The sequence below is a fragment of the Carettochelys insculpta genome, chromosome 18 (assembly GCF_033958435.1).
Source record: "Carettochelys insculpta isolate YL-2023 chromosome 18, ASM3395843v1, whole genome shotgun sequence".
Classification (NCBI taxonomy): Eukaryota; Metazoa; Chordata; order Testudines; family Carettochelyidae; genus Carettochelys; species Carettochelys insculpta.
Window position 1 is genome coordinate 31719421 of NC_134154.1, and position 14796 is coordinate 31734216.

At 42.8% G+C, this 14796-nt stretch overlaps 1 protein-coding gene across 1 annotated transcript in view; it reads right to left on the bottom strand.

Annotated features, from left to right (window-relative positions):
- Positions 1-1208: 1208 nt before the first annotated feature.
- The window catches only part of PITPNB (phosphatidylinositol transfer protein beta), an 84489-nt gene continuing 70901 nt past the window's right edge, over positions 1209-14796 (bottom strand). Inside the window, exons 10-12 of the mRNA XM_075012475.1 lie at positions 13334-13456; positions 4040-4125; positions 1209-3103 (exon numbers count right to left, since the gene is read on the bottom strand). Of these exons, the coding sequence (XP_074868576.1) occupies positions 4078-4125; positions 13334-13456 (171 nt within the window). The 3' untranslated portion in view covers positions 1209-3103; positions 4040-4077. The remainder of the gene's footprint in view (positions 3104-4039; positions 4126-13333; positions 13457-14796) is intronic.

Consider the following 14796-nt stretch of genomic DNA (forward strand, 5'->3'; position numbering starts at 1 on the left):
CCACCACCTAAATGGTAAAGCTCTCAATCTTTATTACTGAAACTGTTGTAAGTAGGACTATGAACCATACACAGAGGCCAAAAGGTCAAATTTCAGCACTTTGCCTTGGAAAGGCTGCTGACCCCTGCACTACATAACACATGCCCCCCATTTAGGAATATCCTGGGCCCGACCATAATGGTGATGCTGTAACCCTATTTCCTATTTTACTTCAGCATAACTCAGCTTTCCCAAGGGAATCCCATTCTATACTTGCTCTCAAAAAACAGAAGAGCCAGTGAGTTTAATGGGGCTTACTCCAAAATTAACTGTACTCTAAGCATAGTCAGTCTTCAATTTTTGATAACTCAATTTAAATCAATGATTTTTAGGTGATTTTTAGACAGTTTGATATAAGTGAAATAATCAGTGATCTCAGACTCTTATCTACCTGTCCTGTTCATTTTCTTTACAATACTCATCACAGGTAGAACGTTTTTCCTGAACTTGAAGTCAGTAACCTTTCCCGTTTCAATCCTTCCTCCAGAAAGACCCCTCCTGTTGCCTACCAGCTACTGCCCATTAAAATATACTGTAAAACACAAGTTTAAGCTTGTGGCACCGGAGCTGTCTTCCTTTGCAGCCACACACACACACACACACACACAGCACTACTGGAGCCTCAGAAAATGTGCAAAATTGTTTGAAAGATTTTGCAAAAAAACCCATAACTGAACTGTTAGGAGAGAACTATCAGGCTTTCTGTACGGAGGTTGAAGAAATGTTGGCTCTGTCCACATCAGTGACCAAACTGTTCTCATTACATTGAGCAATTGCTTGGGGGAACTGGAGCAAACACTGAACCTTATTCAAACACATTGCTCCTTTTCTGCTGCAGCCAGCACCAATGTTTCCAAAACACAAAATTCCTAAACAGAACAGCAAAAAATAGATCAGTTATCAATAGAAAACAAAATACAGCACAGCAGCAAAGTAGCTGACTAGTACACTTTGCAACTCTCAGTAAGGTTTCACCTAAATATTTGTATTACTCAATTTTGGATTCCTAGATAATTCAGGGCTTTCCACCAGTGTTGTTCTGTCAAACTATACAAGGGGGGGAAAAAAAACAGATCTTTAAGCATTTCCTCATACAGCATTTCCACAGATCAAGAAAACTAAAATGATGTCAATATGAGAAACCCACAAAGTAATATTAATAATATCTAGAGCCAAAAAGGATATTTTATGATCAAATTTATTTAATTAAATTTCAGTTGCTGTTTTACTGTAGTTCACATCAGAGACTGCCAAAGTAAACTAAACATTTACATTCACTACAAAGTTCCCTCACATTTTCGTAGCTAGTCCAAAAACATGAAAATGGTAGGGGTTTCCTTTCCCTCCTTGGAATGTATTCCGGCTCTCACTGATGAGAGTGGAGTTACATTCCTGCACTAAAAGAGACCTGAGCCCTTAGTTTCAGATTTGCAAAAACCCTCCTGGTAGCAAGTTCTAAAAACATGGTTTAAAAGTTTTTTACAAAACCAGTCTTCTGTTGGTGCAGAAAATAGACATCCATTTTCATTGCAAGCCAAGGAAAGACAAACCAAAGACTGATCTTTGTAGCATGGAAGATAGGGAGGCAAATGACAATACAGTACAGGCATACAAAAATCCAGGTCCACTTGTCTGTAGTCATTGAAGTGCTTGACTGTCATTGCAGGCAAAATTGACTAGGTGCGTAGTCATACTCCAAGCCTGATCTGCTCCACTTGAAGACAGTGAGTTTTCCCACTGGCAATCACTCCAGCTATCAGGTAATTAAGCAAGTATTCCCAAGTGTCTGGGGAAGGGGTCTGGGTTGAAAAACTGGATAGAGATCCTTCGGCAAACCTCACTCTACAGAGCTTTCTGGGAGGAAGCCGCACCTAAACAGTGATCCTAAAGTATGTTGCTCCTGATTTAACAAGCATTTTGATAATATGTACTGTTTATATATCTATATATATCTATGACATGCTCCCACTGGAATACTTTTCTTAAAAAACCATGAAGACAACTTCCTATTTGAGAACTATCTACAAAAGGCCTTTATTATACCATCTTTACATTTATATCTACTTCTAGTAAATCAGAGAAATATGTCAGATACTACAATTTAAACTTTCATCATACCTGAAAGAACATCATTTAAAAACTGTATTTTCAACATGAAAAGAGCTAAAAGTCACTGTTAAATTCTATTGTGCAATCGGTGTGAAATTGAGACCATTTGCATAGTTTGCAAACCAGAACTTGGAAAAAAATTGTTGTAGGGAAATGCCACACCTCCAATTAAACTAGGCAGCCTAACATGCATTCTAAAGGCTCAATACCAGTATTGTCAGTTACTTTGTCTGAAAGCCTCCTGGAAAACTGTTTAGTTCAAACTGTTATAAATCAAAAGCCATTTTCCCTTCATTTTGCCATTTTTTAATGAAGAAAACATTTGAATTTCAATGTACAAAACTCCAATAAAACAGGTGATTTCTTTAGTAAGACGGCTAAAAGTTGGGCCATTATTATACTCATTCAAGAGCAAGTCTTCCAAATTCTGACTAATAGAAAAAATCTTCTGATTTGTTGTTAGATGACAATCCAGAAATAAATACTTATAAATATATTCATAGCTCTTATTCCAAAATCACATAGGGAAAATACAAAATTGAAAATTAACTTATTTGCTTGCTTATAATGAGACATCGGATTATAGCAGAATGATTCAAGAAGGGAATAAAACAAAGATAGGAAATACATTGGTCCAGTACTGACGTTTGGGAAACATTTCAGTTGGCATAATTCTGCAGTCAATTTATCTTTTAAATGACACTGCTCAGTCAATCTGTATTTGCTTCAGGTATTTATAAAGAAAGCAGTTTCCTTTACGTCTTTGCTGAAGATAGGTTAATAGCCTGGAGAACTGTAACAGCCCCTCAGTATGCGTGTATGTATATATAATTATATACAGATAATCATGCATCCACACACACATCTGTTTATCAACACTGCAAGTGACAGGTCAGATCCATCATCATTCATCATTGGCAGCACTTGTTCCTCTCACTTGGCCTTGATTACGTAACTGTAGGAAAAACACAAGACACAGTAAGTGCTAACAGTTACTCAAGCAAAATTTAACTAAAAATGCAGATTTTATTAGTTTTCTAAGAAAAAAAGTTAGTGCAGTGCAGTCAAACCTTCACCAGCAGTGAGTTGGATAACACTGTATCAGTCCAAATTTTCTAGGGAATATTTTAGATTAGATATCAGTCTCATGACCGGAACAGCAACTGAGACATCAAACAATGGAAATAGATCACAAGTACAAAACACACTCATATACCGCATCTCTGATATTTGAAGTTGGCAGCAAACACAGGCTTCGCCATATAAACTATGTGAGAAAATGCTCACAATGGGATATATCAACAATGAAGTATGGGTGGGACCGCTGAGGAAAGTAGTCCTTGACGGCAGAATTTTGAGGGTTTTTTTTTTTTTTTTAAAACTTTAACTGGGAACATGGGTGTCCCCTCCACACACCCATTTCAGCTGTAGTATTTTAAAATGCAGCTATATATTCGTTAACCACAACGAGGGTTTATCAGAGCAGTAAAATGTCACTTTGTCCAGGAAGCCCCTACAGGCTTAAGCATCTATGTTCCCTGAAGGCAACTCACAGGTCAGGGGACACACAGTATAGCTTGCACTTCGGGCTTTTGCACCAGACAAGCACAAAGTACAATGGGATGGCCAGCTTGCAACACAATGAAAGCATCCTGCTGACTAAAATGAGCATGTGCCCTGAGCCGATCATGATGCCAAATGCATGCTCAAGGTCGCAAACCAATCCTGGCCATTAGTTGTTGTCCTGCCATTGACTTGGTCAAAGCAGGGAGAGGAGTAGGGGTTCAGGACCATGAAAGGCATCTGGCCACATCATTTTCAAGTATTTGTTCCAACAGTAACTCCCATCACTAGAAAGGATTTCTCTTTTTCCTCCCAAGAATTCACTTACACAGCTCGATTTTGCCTCTGAACTTACAGAGGATTCCTCTAGACGTCAGCAGCCACTGTGCCTCGAACGGAACCCTTCTTACGCATCTAAATGTAAAATAAAACTGTAAGCTACCAAATAAAGAACCTGTCACGAGGTTATCAGGAGAGAACTAAATGGCTCAGAACCAGCCCCAGATACAGATGTTGATCTGAGGCAGCAAGGTATGCAGACCACTCTGCAGCACAGAGAAGCCAGACAGGCAAAGTTCATCTGCTATCTTTATAGCAGCTGAACTCAATTCCTAAGCAACAGCTGAGAGTACAGCACTTCCTCTGCTGCCAAGGACTGAGAGGGAGCACTGATTTGACAATGTTAAACTGTTTCATTCTTCTGCTCCTTTTTAGGATCTACAAACCATCCAGAGGTCAACTGATGAAGAGGGGTTAGTATGGCAGAAGTACTCTCACTGTCTATGGAGCTAGACCACATATGCAGAGACATCATATACAAGAGCAAAACAGAGGTATGTGCAGAAAAATTGTGAACAGGATGCAAGGTGAGCCTAGAAGTCACAGAATAGGGATGAGAAGAAGCATACAGAAAGCAGCAAACAATAAATAGTAAAAGATACGCAGGCTGACAGAATGAAAACAGATCCAGACAATGAACTGGAGAACCAAAAAACCCTGCAACATAAATGAGCAGAGACTCTAATGGAGCAACACAAATGAAAGAGGAGAACAGATTTTTTAAAGCAGTGACCATTAACAGAAAGCAACACACGAGAACACAAGACTTCCAACCCAATTCTCCACTGGGCCATTTCCCACAGAATTCTTGGCGCTCCAAGACTCCTCAGGCTACGTCTGCACTACGAGATAAATTCAAATGTAAGGCAATTAGCTTGATTGTACCAAGTGACTGTCTTCACTGTAAATACCATTAGCTTCATTTTTGGGAGCACTAAATCAATATCATAACATTGTCCAAAGCAGGTGCGTGTGGCATCTAGTTTAAATCTAAAAGTTTGAATAAAGGCCAGTGTGGAAGCACCATGTCTTAAAATAGAATTTATTAGCCTCTACAAGTGTCCCGTATGTGTCCCACAAAGCTATGCAGTTACCCGCCACGTATGGCTGCTTCCATGTCCACTGCTCTCCAGGGGCACAGGAAGTAGGTCACAGGAAGCCTGCAAATTTGAAGTCATCACCAGCAACTCCTGGAAACATAAGGTGCACCCAGAAGCTAAAACTTTTTACCCATAGCATTGTACCACATTGGTTGCCATCACATTAGTAGCCAACTTACAGTCACGAGCTCTCAGGGTAGTAACCTGCCTAGTAGTTCTCAAGGTCACAAGAGAGCTCCAGCATGGAGCCATCAGAAGATTCTAGATCTTCTTGCAGTTTGGGGAGAGGAATCAGGGGCGAGCAGACTTTGCGTGTCCAAGAGAAACGTGGACCTGTCTGAGAAGATCTCATAGGATGAGCGCCAGAGGTTACTCCCAGGACTCTATGCAAAGCTGAGTTATGAGAAAGAACCCTGGCAGACGTATCACAAAGTCCAGGAAGCCAACCGGCAGTCCGGGTCATCTCCAAAGATCTTCCACAATTATGAACAGCAGCACGTGCTTGTTGGGCAGTCCCGACCATATTGCCCACTCTATTTCAACACTTCTGGAGGCCATGGTCTGGAGTCCCGGATAAGCTGAGAGGAGCTGGGGGACCAGGAGGAAGAGGCCAAAGGAGAAGAGGATGGGGACAACCAATAAGGACCTGAGGAAGCGGTTCCCGACAGCCTGGAGTTCTTCACTATAGACCTGGAACCAGTCACCTTTATACCAGTCCCTCAGCTCCTGGGACCCAGCTGTTCTGGTGAGTGTTTTTTTTTCTGAATGCTACAAGTGGGTTGCGGCTGGGTATAGGTATGGAAATTGGTTTTCTATGGATCTGTGCCCGTCAGAACAACATGTTATATCTGGGGATGGAGCGCTTATCCTTTGTGGAGATCTCCTTAAAGGCCTCATCCAGGTACTCGTGTTTTTTTGCATGAGGTTTTTGGGCAGGCCTGACTTATTGAGGCTTCCACAGCAGCACACCTTGTCATGCCAGCCAACTAGATAGTGATCAGGTATCATGGTGCCACACAGCATTTTTGCAAATTTTCCAGGCTTGTGCTCACACAGGATGAGCATCTCTTCTTTTTTGCTTTCTGTTATTCTGAGGAGGGCGATGTCTTTGGCAACCTACAGAAGTATGGGAATTTGGATTAGATTTCTTTGCAATGCTCCCTGCTCTTTTACATTTCCCTGGAGTGCACTGCCACACCACGTGTCTGGTGGGCATGCTGTCTCCTCGCCTCCACACGGCTGGCAGGCTCTTCCCAAGCCTTCTCTGCTCCCATTTCCCTTTCCCCTGGCATTTCCTTTCACTTTACAGGGATCCCTCCCCACCCCAGATGTCCCTGCAGCTGGAATTGAACCGTTCTCCACCCTTCTTCCTTGCCAAGCAGCTGCCAGGCTCTGCGGACCCTGCTACCACAAACCGGCACATCCAGCTCATGTAGGTTTATTCTCTCCAATGTGCCCCCGCCGCCAATGAGGAATGCTGCAGGGATCACCAAGAAATGTTTTTCCCCCAGCCTGGCAGACAGCTGGAAAACTCCCTCATCCCTCCTGCATTTCTTTTCACTTTACAGGGATCCCTCCCCATCCAGCCATCCCTGCAGCTCGAATTGAACCCCTCTCCACCTTTCCCTCTTGTCACACTGCTGATGGGCTCTGCGGACCCAGCTCCTTGCAGAGGATTGCTCCAGGAATGGCCAAAAACACTTTTTCCCCTACTCCAGAACACCAGCCTGCTTCCTCCCACCCCCATAAAGCAGACAATAGCTTACCATGTCCACAACAAAATGGTCGGGATAAATGATGGCTTGTGCAATGCACCATTTGACTCCCATCCTTAAGAAACCTTAAGCAGCCTTGCAAAAAGAAAGTTTCACTGATAGTACAGACAAAGACCCACTCATTCCCTAGGGAAGTTCTTCGTATGAATTGTATCTAAATTTTGACCTTCGCTCTCCAGCCAGCATCCCCAGCGTGAGAGACAGGGTGAGGAAGTGCAAAAGGTCCAAGAAGGATCTTATCCTGTAGCACATGGAACAGGCTCAGGCAGAAACCACTGACAGCAAAAGGGACACAGCACAGTTGTGACAGACTATACCTGAGTTTCAGAGAGAACAATCGGCACACCTGAGGGAGGACACAGCAAAGCTCATGACAGCACTGAGCAACCGAACTGAGTTCCTGCGCTCCATGCTGGAGCTTCAGAAGAACTCCAAATGCAGCACTGCAGGCTCCGCTCATTGCTGCCTGGAGTCCCCTGAAAACAGGTTGCCCAGCCCGTTGACTCAGTCCCAAATGTGGGAAAGGAGATCAAGGACAGCCTGCCACTCTAGCCCCAAGAGCCACTGCAAAAGGTTATTCCACCACCCTTGACAACACTTCATTTCCTTGCCACTTAACCCTCTCCTCCTGGAAAATAAACTTACTCTTTTGACCACAGTGTGTTTTTTTGGTACCCATGGGTGGTGCCATGCACACAACATTACAGGGACATGAGAGGGGGTGGAGAGGGCCAATAACACAGCTGCCCACCACCATGCCAAGGTCCACAGAGGACTCAAGGCAGAAGGGGGCAGATGACATGGAGAAGGCCAATAGCACAGGTGCCTGCCACTATGCCAAGGTCAGCAGAACACCTGCAACAGAGGGGCATGGGTGGGTTAGAGAGGGCAGATTGCACAACTGCCCTCCCCCGCCTTTTCTTTTTGGAGGCGGGGGGAGAACATCCCCTTTTTACATCCATTCTGTCTGCTGCAACTTAACCCCCTCCCACCAAGTAAAAGCATTCTTTCTGGGAGAGCCATGGCTGATTTATTGGTGATTTATTGGTTCACATTTGGTGGGAAGCAGAAATCATCTTGGGGAGTGGTATTACAGAGGAATACAGTGCTATCATGTGTCTAGCAGATCATTCATGAAGCTATGTTTCAAAGCCTCCCTGATTGCTGCTGCCTCCATACGATTATTGGACAGAGGCCTGTAGGAAGCTGCGAGTAAGCCCTGCTCATGGCCTCAGCATCTGTACTCCAGGCACTCATGAAATTCTCCTGCCTGGATTCACAAATGTTATGCAAAATACAGCATAATGTAATCATGGCGGGGACATTAGCTTCACAAAAGGTCCAAACAGGTCAAGAAGCATCTGAACCTCACTTTTAAACAGCCAAAGGCACATTCCTCCACCTTTCTGCACTTGCTGAGTCTGACACTGAAGTTATCCTAGCTGTGGTCCAGGGCTCCTGTATACGGTTTCATGAAGCAAGGGAGTAGCAGGTAAGCAGGGCTGTCCAATATTACAACAGGCATCTCTACATTGCCAATACTGATTTTCCATTCTGGGGAAAAAGCTCACAGATGGGACTTTTTCTGTACAGCCTAGAATTTCTGAAGATGCACGCGTCATGAAACAACCTTTACAATCCCATTTTGATGTTGAAACAACCTTTATAATCTACCAATGCCTGCATCATCATCGAGAAATACCCCTTTCTGTTTTTATACTCAGAGGCTAGGCGGTCCAGGGCCATGATAGGGATGTGTGCACCAACTATTGCCTCACTGCAGTTAAGCAACACCAAGTGCAGCAAAACCATCCACTATGGCCTGCACATTTCCCAGGGTCATGGTGTTCCTCAGGAGATGCTGACAGAGTGCCCTGGCTACCTGCACCACTGTGGCCCCCCACTGTAGATCTGCCCACCCTGAATTGATCTGCCACTGACTGGTAATGACCAGGCATTGCAAGCTTCCACAGAGCAATTGCTACTCACTTCTGAAATGTTAAAGCTGGCCTCATTCTTGTGTTGCTGTGCTCCAGAGTGGGGGGCCACCAAATCACAAAGTTCCATAAAAGTGGACTTGTGTGCAAAAGTTCTGCACCCACTGCTGGTCATTCCAGGACTCCAAAATGATGCGGTCCCACGAGTCCAAAACCGCTGCTCCACTGTTAGCAGTGCATCCAGGTCAGCCAGCAATTCTGAGTTCTTAAACTGGAGTTGAGCTATTTCTTCTTCTTCAAAATCTTCATCATCACCAACCATCATCTCCCTTTGCAGTCGAAAGAAAACGTGCACAACTGTCTCGGAAGTTGCCATGACAGTGTGTGCAATGTCTTGAAGCATTCAAGGAGTCATGCTTGTGCTAGTGCTGTGCTGGAGAAAATGGCGCCATCTCCTGTTCATTTTCATGCAGTTAGTTGGTGCTCAGAATTCTGGGACAGTGCTTGGCATTTTTGGGATAGTGACATCAAACACCCGTGGCTATTATTTTTCCCCACAACTTGTTGGTACAAAACCCCCAGAAAGCAACAGGGCTAACGCACTATGGGACACGTACCCACAATGCACTGCTCATGCAGTTGAACTTGGATATGGCAATGGGGATGTGGTAACTTGACACTGAGAAATGGTAGGGCAAATTTCCAGAAGGTTTGAGGACACAAATTGGAATTCATAAGAATGAGGTTAAAAAAAAATCAAAGTTAATTTTATCTCGTAGTATAGATGTAGCCTCAGAGAAGCTGAACATTGGTCAGGGCTGGAAGTGGAAGGACATTCCTATCATGCTGAGCATCCTACCACTGAGTCCCTTATTTGCAGTGGTCCAGGCTTACAACAGTAAACGTCAGCCTTCAACTATTGAAGATTTAAGAAAAAAGTTACCATTTATCATAATATTTCTATAGCAAGTAGCTTGATAAACGTGGCATGTGCCGAGCAGAAATTCCTTTGGGATAAAAATAAAAGGAATAATCAGCTTATAGCATGGGTGACATGATGTGTGATTACGCTCTACCCTTCCTCACTAGGACACATGCATCCCAAACACCTTCTTGGACTGTATATTTTGTAGGTGCCTGCAGATACCTCTTCTATATTTGTAAAGAAAAAGTAGTACAAGTACTATAAAAAGGAGGACCCAACTCTTTCTCCGTGGCTCACAATAAGATATTCAAGCTACAAGACCACATTAATAATTTTAAACAGTCACCAGCATACACATCTGGAAAAAAGAAATAAGTTATCGTGAGGAGCTTTCAGTCTACTAAATCTTGACACACAAAACCATCTGCTTTATACCATAAAGCATGAAAGGGAAAGAAGTAGTCAGCTTCCAGGACAGACAAAATCCTTAAAAGAAAAGATGAGGTTAAGAGTTATAGCCTGAAAACAAGCAAAGCACGTTTAGCTTCCGTGTGGCAGATAAATGTAGATGTACAAACAAATATTTTAGGAATTCAAGTATTTGCAAATAGAATGGCAAAGTGAACGTAGTTACATGGGAGTGAACACAAACAGAAAATTTACTGGTAATTTCTCTTTAGTTCATGTTCTTTTATTCCCAGCTACAGAAAAATGGCCACAAACTGGCATGCACTTCTGGAAGTAAAAGATCACGGAGCTCATTCTCTATGTGAAACATGTGAATCTGAACATTGATCTTTTTGATCACTTTTACAAAATGTCAAAAGCAGCTACTCACCTATGAAATATCAACAGGTAGCATCCTCCCCAAAGACCGGCATCTGCAGTCCATGCAGGCACACCAAAGGCAAGTCTCCCTTGGTCTCTGAGGCATGTCCTACATATACATGGGGTAGCATCCCTCGTATTGTATTTCTCTCTTTCCCAGAAAACTGGACAATGTCTGACTCATACTAGATTGGGAACAGAGGGTGTACAAGAAAAACAAAAACCTCCCTTCTGATGAACTCCTTATGGATGGGACCCACTCTTCCTCATCATAAATCCCTACTGATGGAACAGTATCCCAAACTGGTTAGTTTGGGATAAAGCAGGAATAAGGGGAACTTAGAAATTACTTTTTAAAAGAAAATAATTAATGTAGAGATGTCTTACCACAATAATCATCCACTTTCTTACCAGCAGCTAGGCATGAATGGTTGTAAAGGGAGGGAGATAATCATCTTATTCCAAAAAGTGTTTTGGGGATCTCCCAAAGCAGTCCCTTCCTTTGGCTTACTTGAAGAGAAAGGACATTCTGTACCCAACTATGTTGATAAAGCAGTTTATTTTCCCTTGGCTCAAAAAAAAAACAAAAAAAAAAAACCACCAGACAATAGCGGAAAGCACTGTTACCTGGAGTAAATAGACTGAATACATTTCTTTCTCCCACTCCCTCTACAGGGTCAGTAAATGGGACATGTTGACTCTCTCATCTTGCAAACATTTTCTGAGAAATCGTGATTGTTGTGTTATTTTGCTTGGAAAAAAAGCTTACTGTAGAGAGCCAATGCTGGGCGTAAAGCATAGGCCCCGTTCATGTGGCCTCTGGAAACTGCCTTTCACATTGACCCATAGTCTCTCCATATTTTGTCATGAAGGTAGTTGGGTTTGTTGCCCTCTCCAGGTCTGAGAGTAGGAAATTCCAGTTGTTCTGTATTATGTTAGTGCTGCTGAAGGAAGAGCAGGCAGCTAAGCCTGCGCTGGAATATAGCAGGCACTTAACTTCTGAAGATAATGAAGGTAATACCCAATTCTTTGATCTCAAAAAAAAAAAACTTGATAACCATCTGTCAATTGGGGTGATGGAATCAGCCACTCTGAAACCAATGATATGTAGTTTATTTTAAAAAACTTTGACAGACATTTCTCAGCATCAGGTGGTCTCATACTATACTTGGCATTCCATATGGCTAAGCCATGCAGAACTCTGTGCCGATCCAATGGTCCAAAAATAAAGCGCCTCATGAAGGTGAGCAGTGTGAAGGCTATCTGGCCTTTTCCTGCTGATCAAGGCCATTCTCAGGGACACCTGTGCTAAAACACGGACTCCTACAGCCTCCAGACCACAGCCTGTCCAGTCTCCCAGGTAAGATGAGTTTGGTGGGCTCAAGTTCACAGGGATGAGCAGAAGCATCTCTATTCCTCATCTAAAAACCGAACAGTCCTGTAGCACCTTAAAGGCTAAAATTTATTTATTGGGTGATGAGCTTTCATGGGTAAGACCCACTTCTTCAGTCTTTAAGGTGCTACAGGACTGTTTGTTTTTTGTGAGGCTACAGACTAGCATGGCTACCTACTCCTCTGAAGAACATTTCCACATAATGCAAACAGTAGTGTACAAGACTGACCTAGCACCACATGCCCAGGGTAACAGTGGGGATAGAGGAGTCAGAAGTAGCATCAATAGCAACACCAAATACAGCAAGGTAACAACATTTGCGACTCGAACATTTGCAAATTCAATTATTCGCGAGCAGCTGTCTTCCCTGAGGTGGGGGGCACCGGCGGCCACCGCTTCACCGGGGCTCCAGGAGAATTATAGTTGCAAAATTCAACATTTGCAAGGGTTCTCAACAGGGAACCCTTGCAAATGTTGCAACCCTACTGTAGATACGTTTGGCCCAAGTCACAGAGCGTACTGGAGAAGAGCTGTTAATAACAAATATTGGATCTGTGGTGAGAAAGCCAGAGTGTTTCAATGTCTCTGGCAGTCCACATGTATTGACATCTTACAGCTCGTTACTCTGTATATTTGAGAAGAACCAAAGTGCAAGGAAGAAGAACACAAGCCAAATGGGTGCTGGGCAGGAAGGTGGTTAGCAAACAGCTTACAAAGCTCAAAGTGTCACTTTGGCAGATGCTAAAAAATCTGAGTGAGGCTCAGAACTTGCAAAGAGAAATGCTCACAGTGAGAGAATCACACCCAGAAAGATGACTTTGCAGCAGAAAAGTCCTAACCCAGCTGTGTGTTCCTCAAGCTCAGAGTGAAGGCAGAAAGCTGCTTGAAGGCTTAGCTTCCTTTCAGGCACCTCTGGGACCACACAGACAGGTCACACTAGGAGCACTCAGCCTCCAAGATACAGAGGAAAGTTACAGCAAGTGCTTGTTAATATTCTGACGACAGATTTTTTCAGAGCTAATTCTCAATGTCTATCATACTCATCAAGATAAGTCTAACTGTCCTCATGCAAGACACAAACTCACTGCAAGATACAGTTGAAGGGAAAACAATCAACCATAAACAACTTGAAAACTACACACAACAGGACACTTAGAATGCTCCAAGGTCAGACTGACCATGAAGAAGAGGGTAGCATTTATCACCATTATCCCAAAGCACAAAGAGTGGGTGGGATGAAGAAAATCAACTTATGTAGCCTTCTTTTACAGCCCCCACCACCACAGAGTACATGTTTGAAAACAGCCCTCCTAAAGCATTCTTACCGCTTCCAGCTCTTGTTGGGTTTCATCCTCCATTCTCCTGATGTCTTCCATGGTCAGATCAATCCACTTGTCAATCCAACAAAACAGCTGGCGATGGAAGTTGGTGAATATCCTCTTTTCTTGCTTTAAGGCGACAAAGCATCATTAGAAAATGTCCATAATTTATCAATAAATGTCTAAAAGGAAAATTATGTTAAACTTTAATGGTTGTTGCAACTATTGTCACATGTTCTTTATATCACAATATTACTATCCATCCTTTCCAGACTCCTGGGTTTGAGTTAAAGATTTGACATCTATTTACTGTCTCTCCACAAACACAACAAAATGCACTTTGTAATAAGTATTTGTTCCAAGAAAAAAGTTTGGCATTTTGATTACTTGAAAAGATAATGGACTCATTCTCCAAAAGACACTTACTCCACTGAATCCGATCATAGACAGAATATACATACCAGAAACAGGAACTAGAACACTCATGCACAAGCTACATAATGGAGAAAAATCCACTAAAAAAACACTACTCACAGCTGTTATAAAAGCTCAATAATAAAACCACCTGTGGTAAAATGGGGTGATAAAGCAAGTGGCACTGGCAATTCAGTAGGTGGCACACTTGCACAAATGCCAGTGGCAAAATATCTGAAGTTGCACCTGCAGAAAATTCTGTCACTTCACCCTTACCCGCCCTAGCCTCTCAGACTGTGGATCACCTTGGTCACAAGGTTAGACAGTTAAGTTCCTCAAAACAGTGACCTTCCCTTAGTGTTATCAGTAACCGCCATGCACAAAGAGTAACTACTAATGGATCTTTTCTACTCTTATCCTTTTGGATGCTTCATTCTCAAGAAGCTATGCTGATTACATAGAGTAAGATTATGGCTATTAATAATAAACGAAAATAGACTAATTCTCTGTGATGGACAGTGGACTGACTGGAGTTAGTGACACAAAATGTAAGCAATGAGGCCATGTAACATGGAATCAGGTTTGGATCTTCAACTTGGTTTATGGTCTTGTAATTTTAGGTTTGAAATCTTTGATATGTGCAGCTTCTCTTCCTGGGATAGTAAACAATCTAAGTAGAAGCCTAAAGGAAGTCTGGTCCCAGCATCTTTTGGTCCTTACTAGGTGCCACTGCTATCATGGGTTACTTCAAGACTGCTGCTGTCTCTAATCTTCTTGCCACAATACATATTGCAATAGATGCAGCTATCTACAGGTATATTGCTAGAGCTAACTATCTCTGCGGATAGAAACCAGTAACTGGTTCCTCTGTGGTCCTTTACAGGCCAACACCCCACCAAAGAGCTACGAAGCATCTAGTTCAAGATAACTCATTGGTCCAGCACATTCTCCCAGGGTACAGAATAACTGACACAAAAGGTGTGACACTCTGCCTGTTATGTGGTTGTTCAGTATGATTCAAGCTTCATCTACTTACCTCTCACCTTATACAGAGA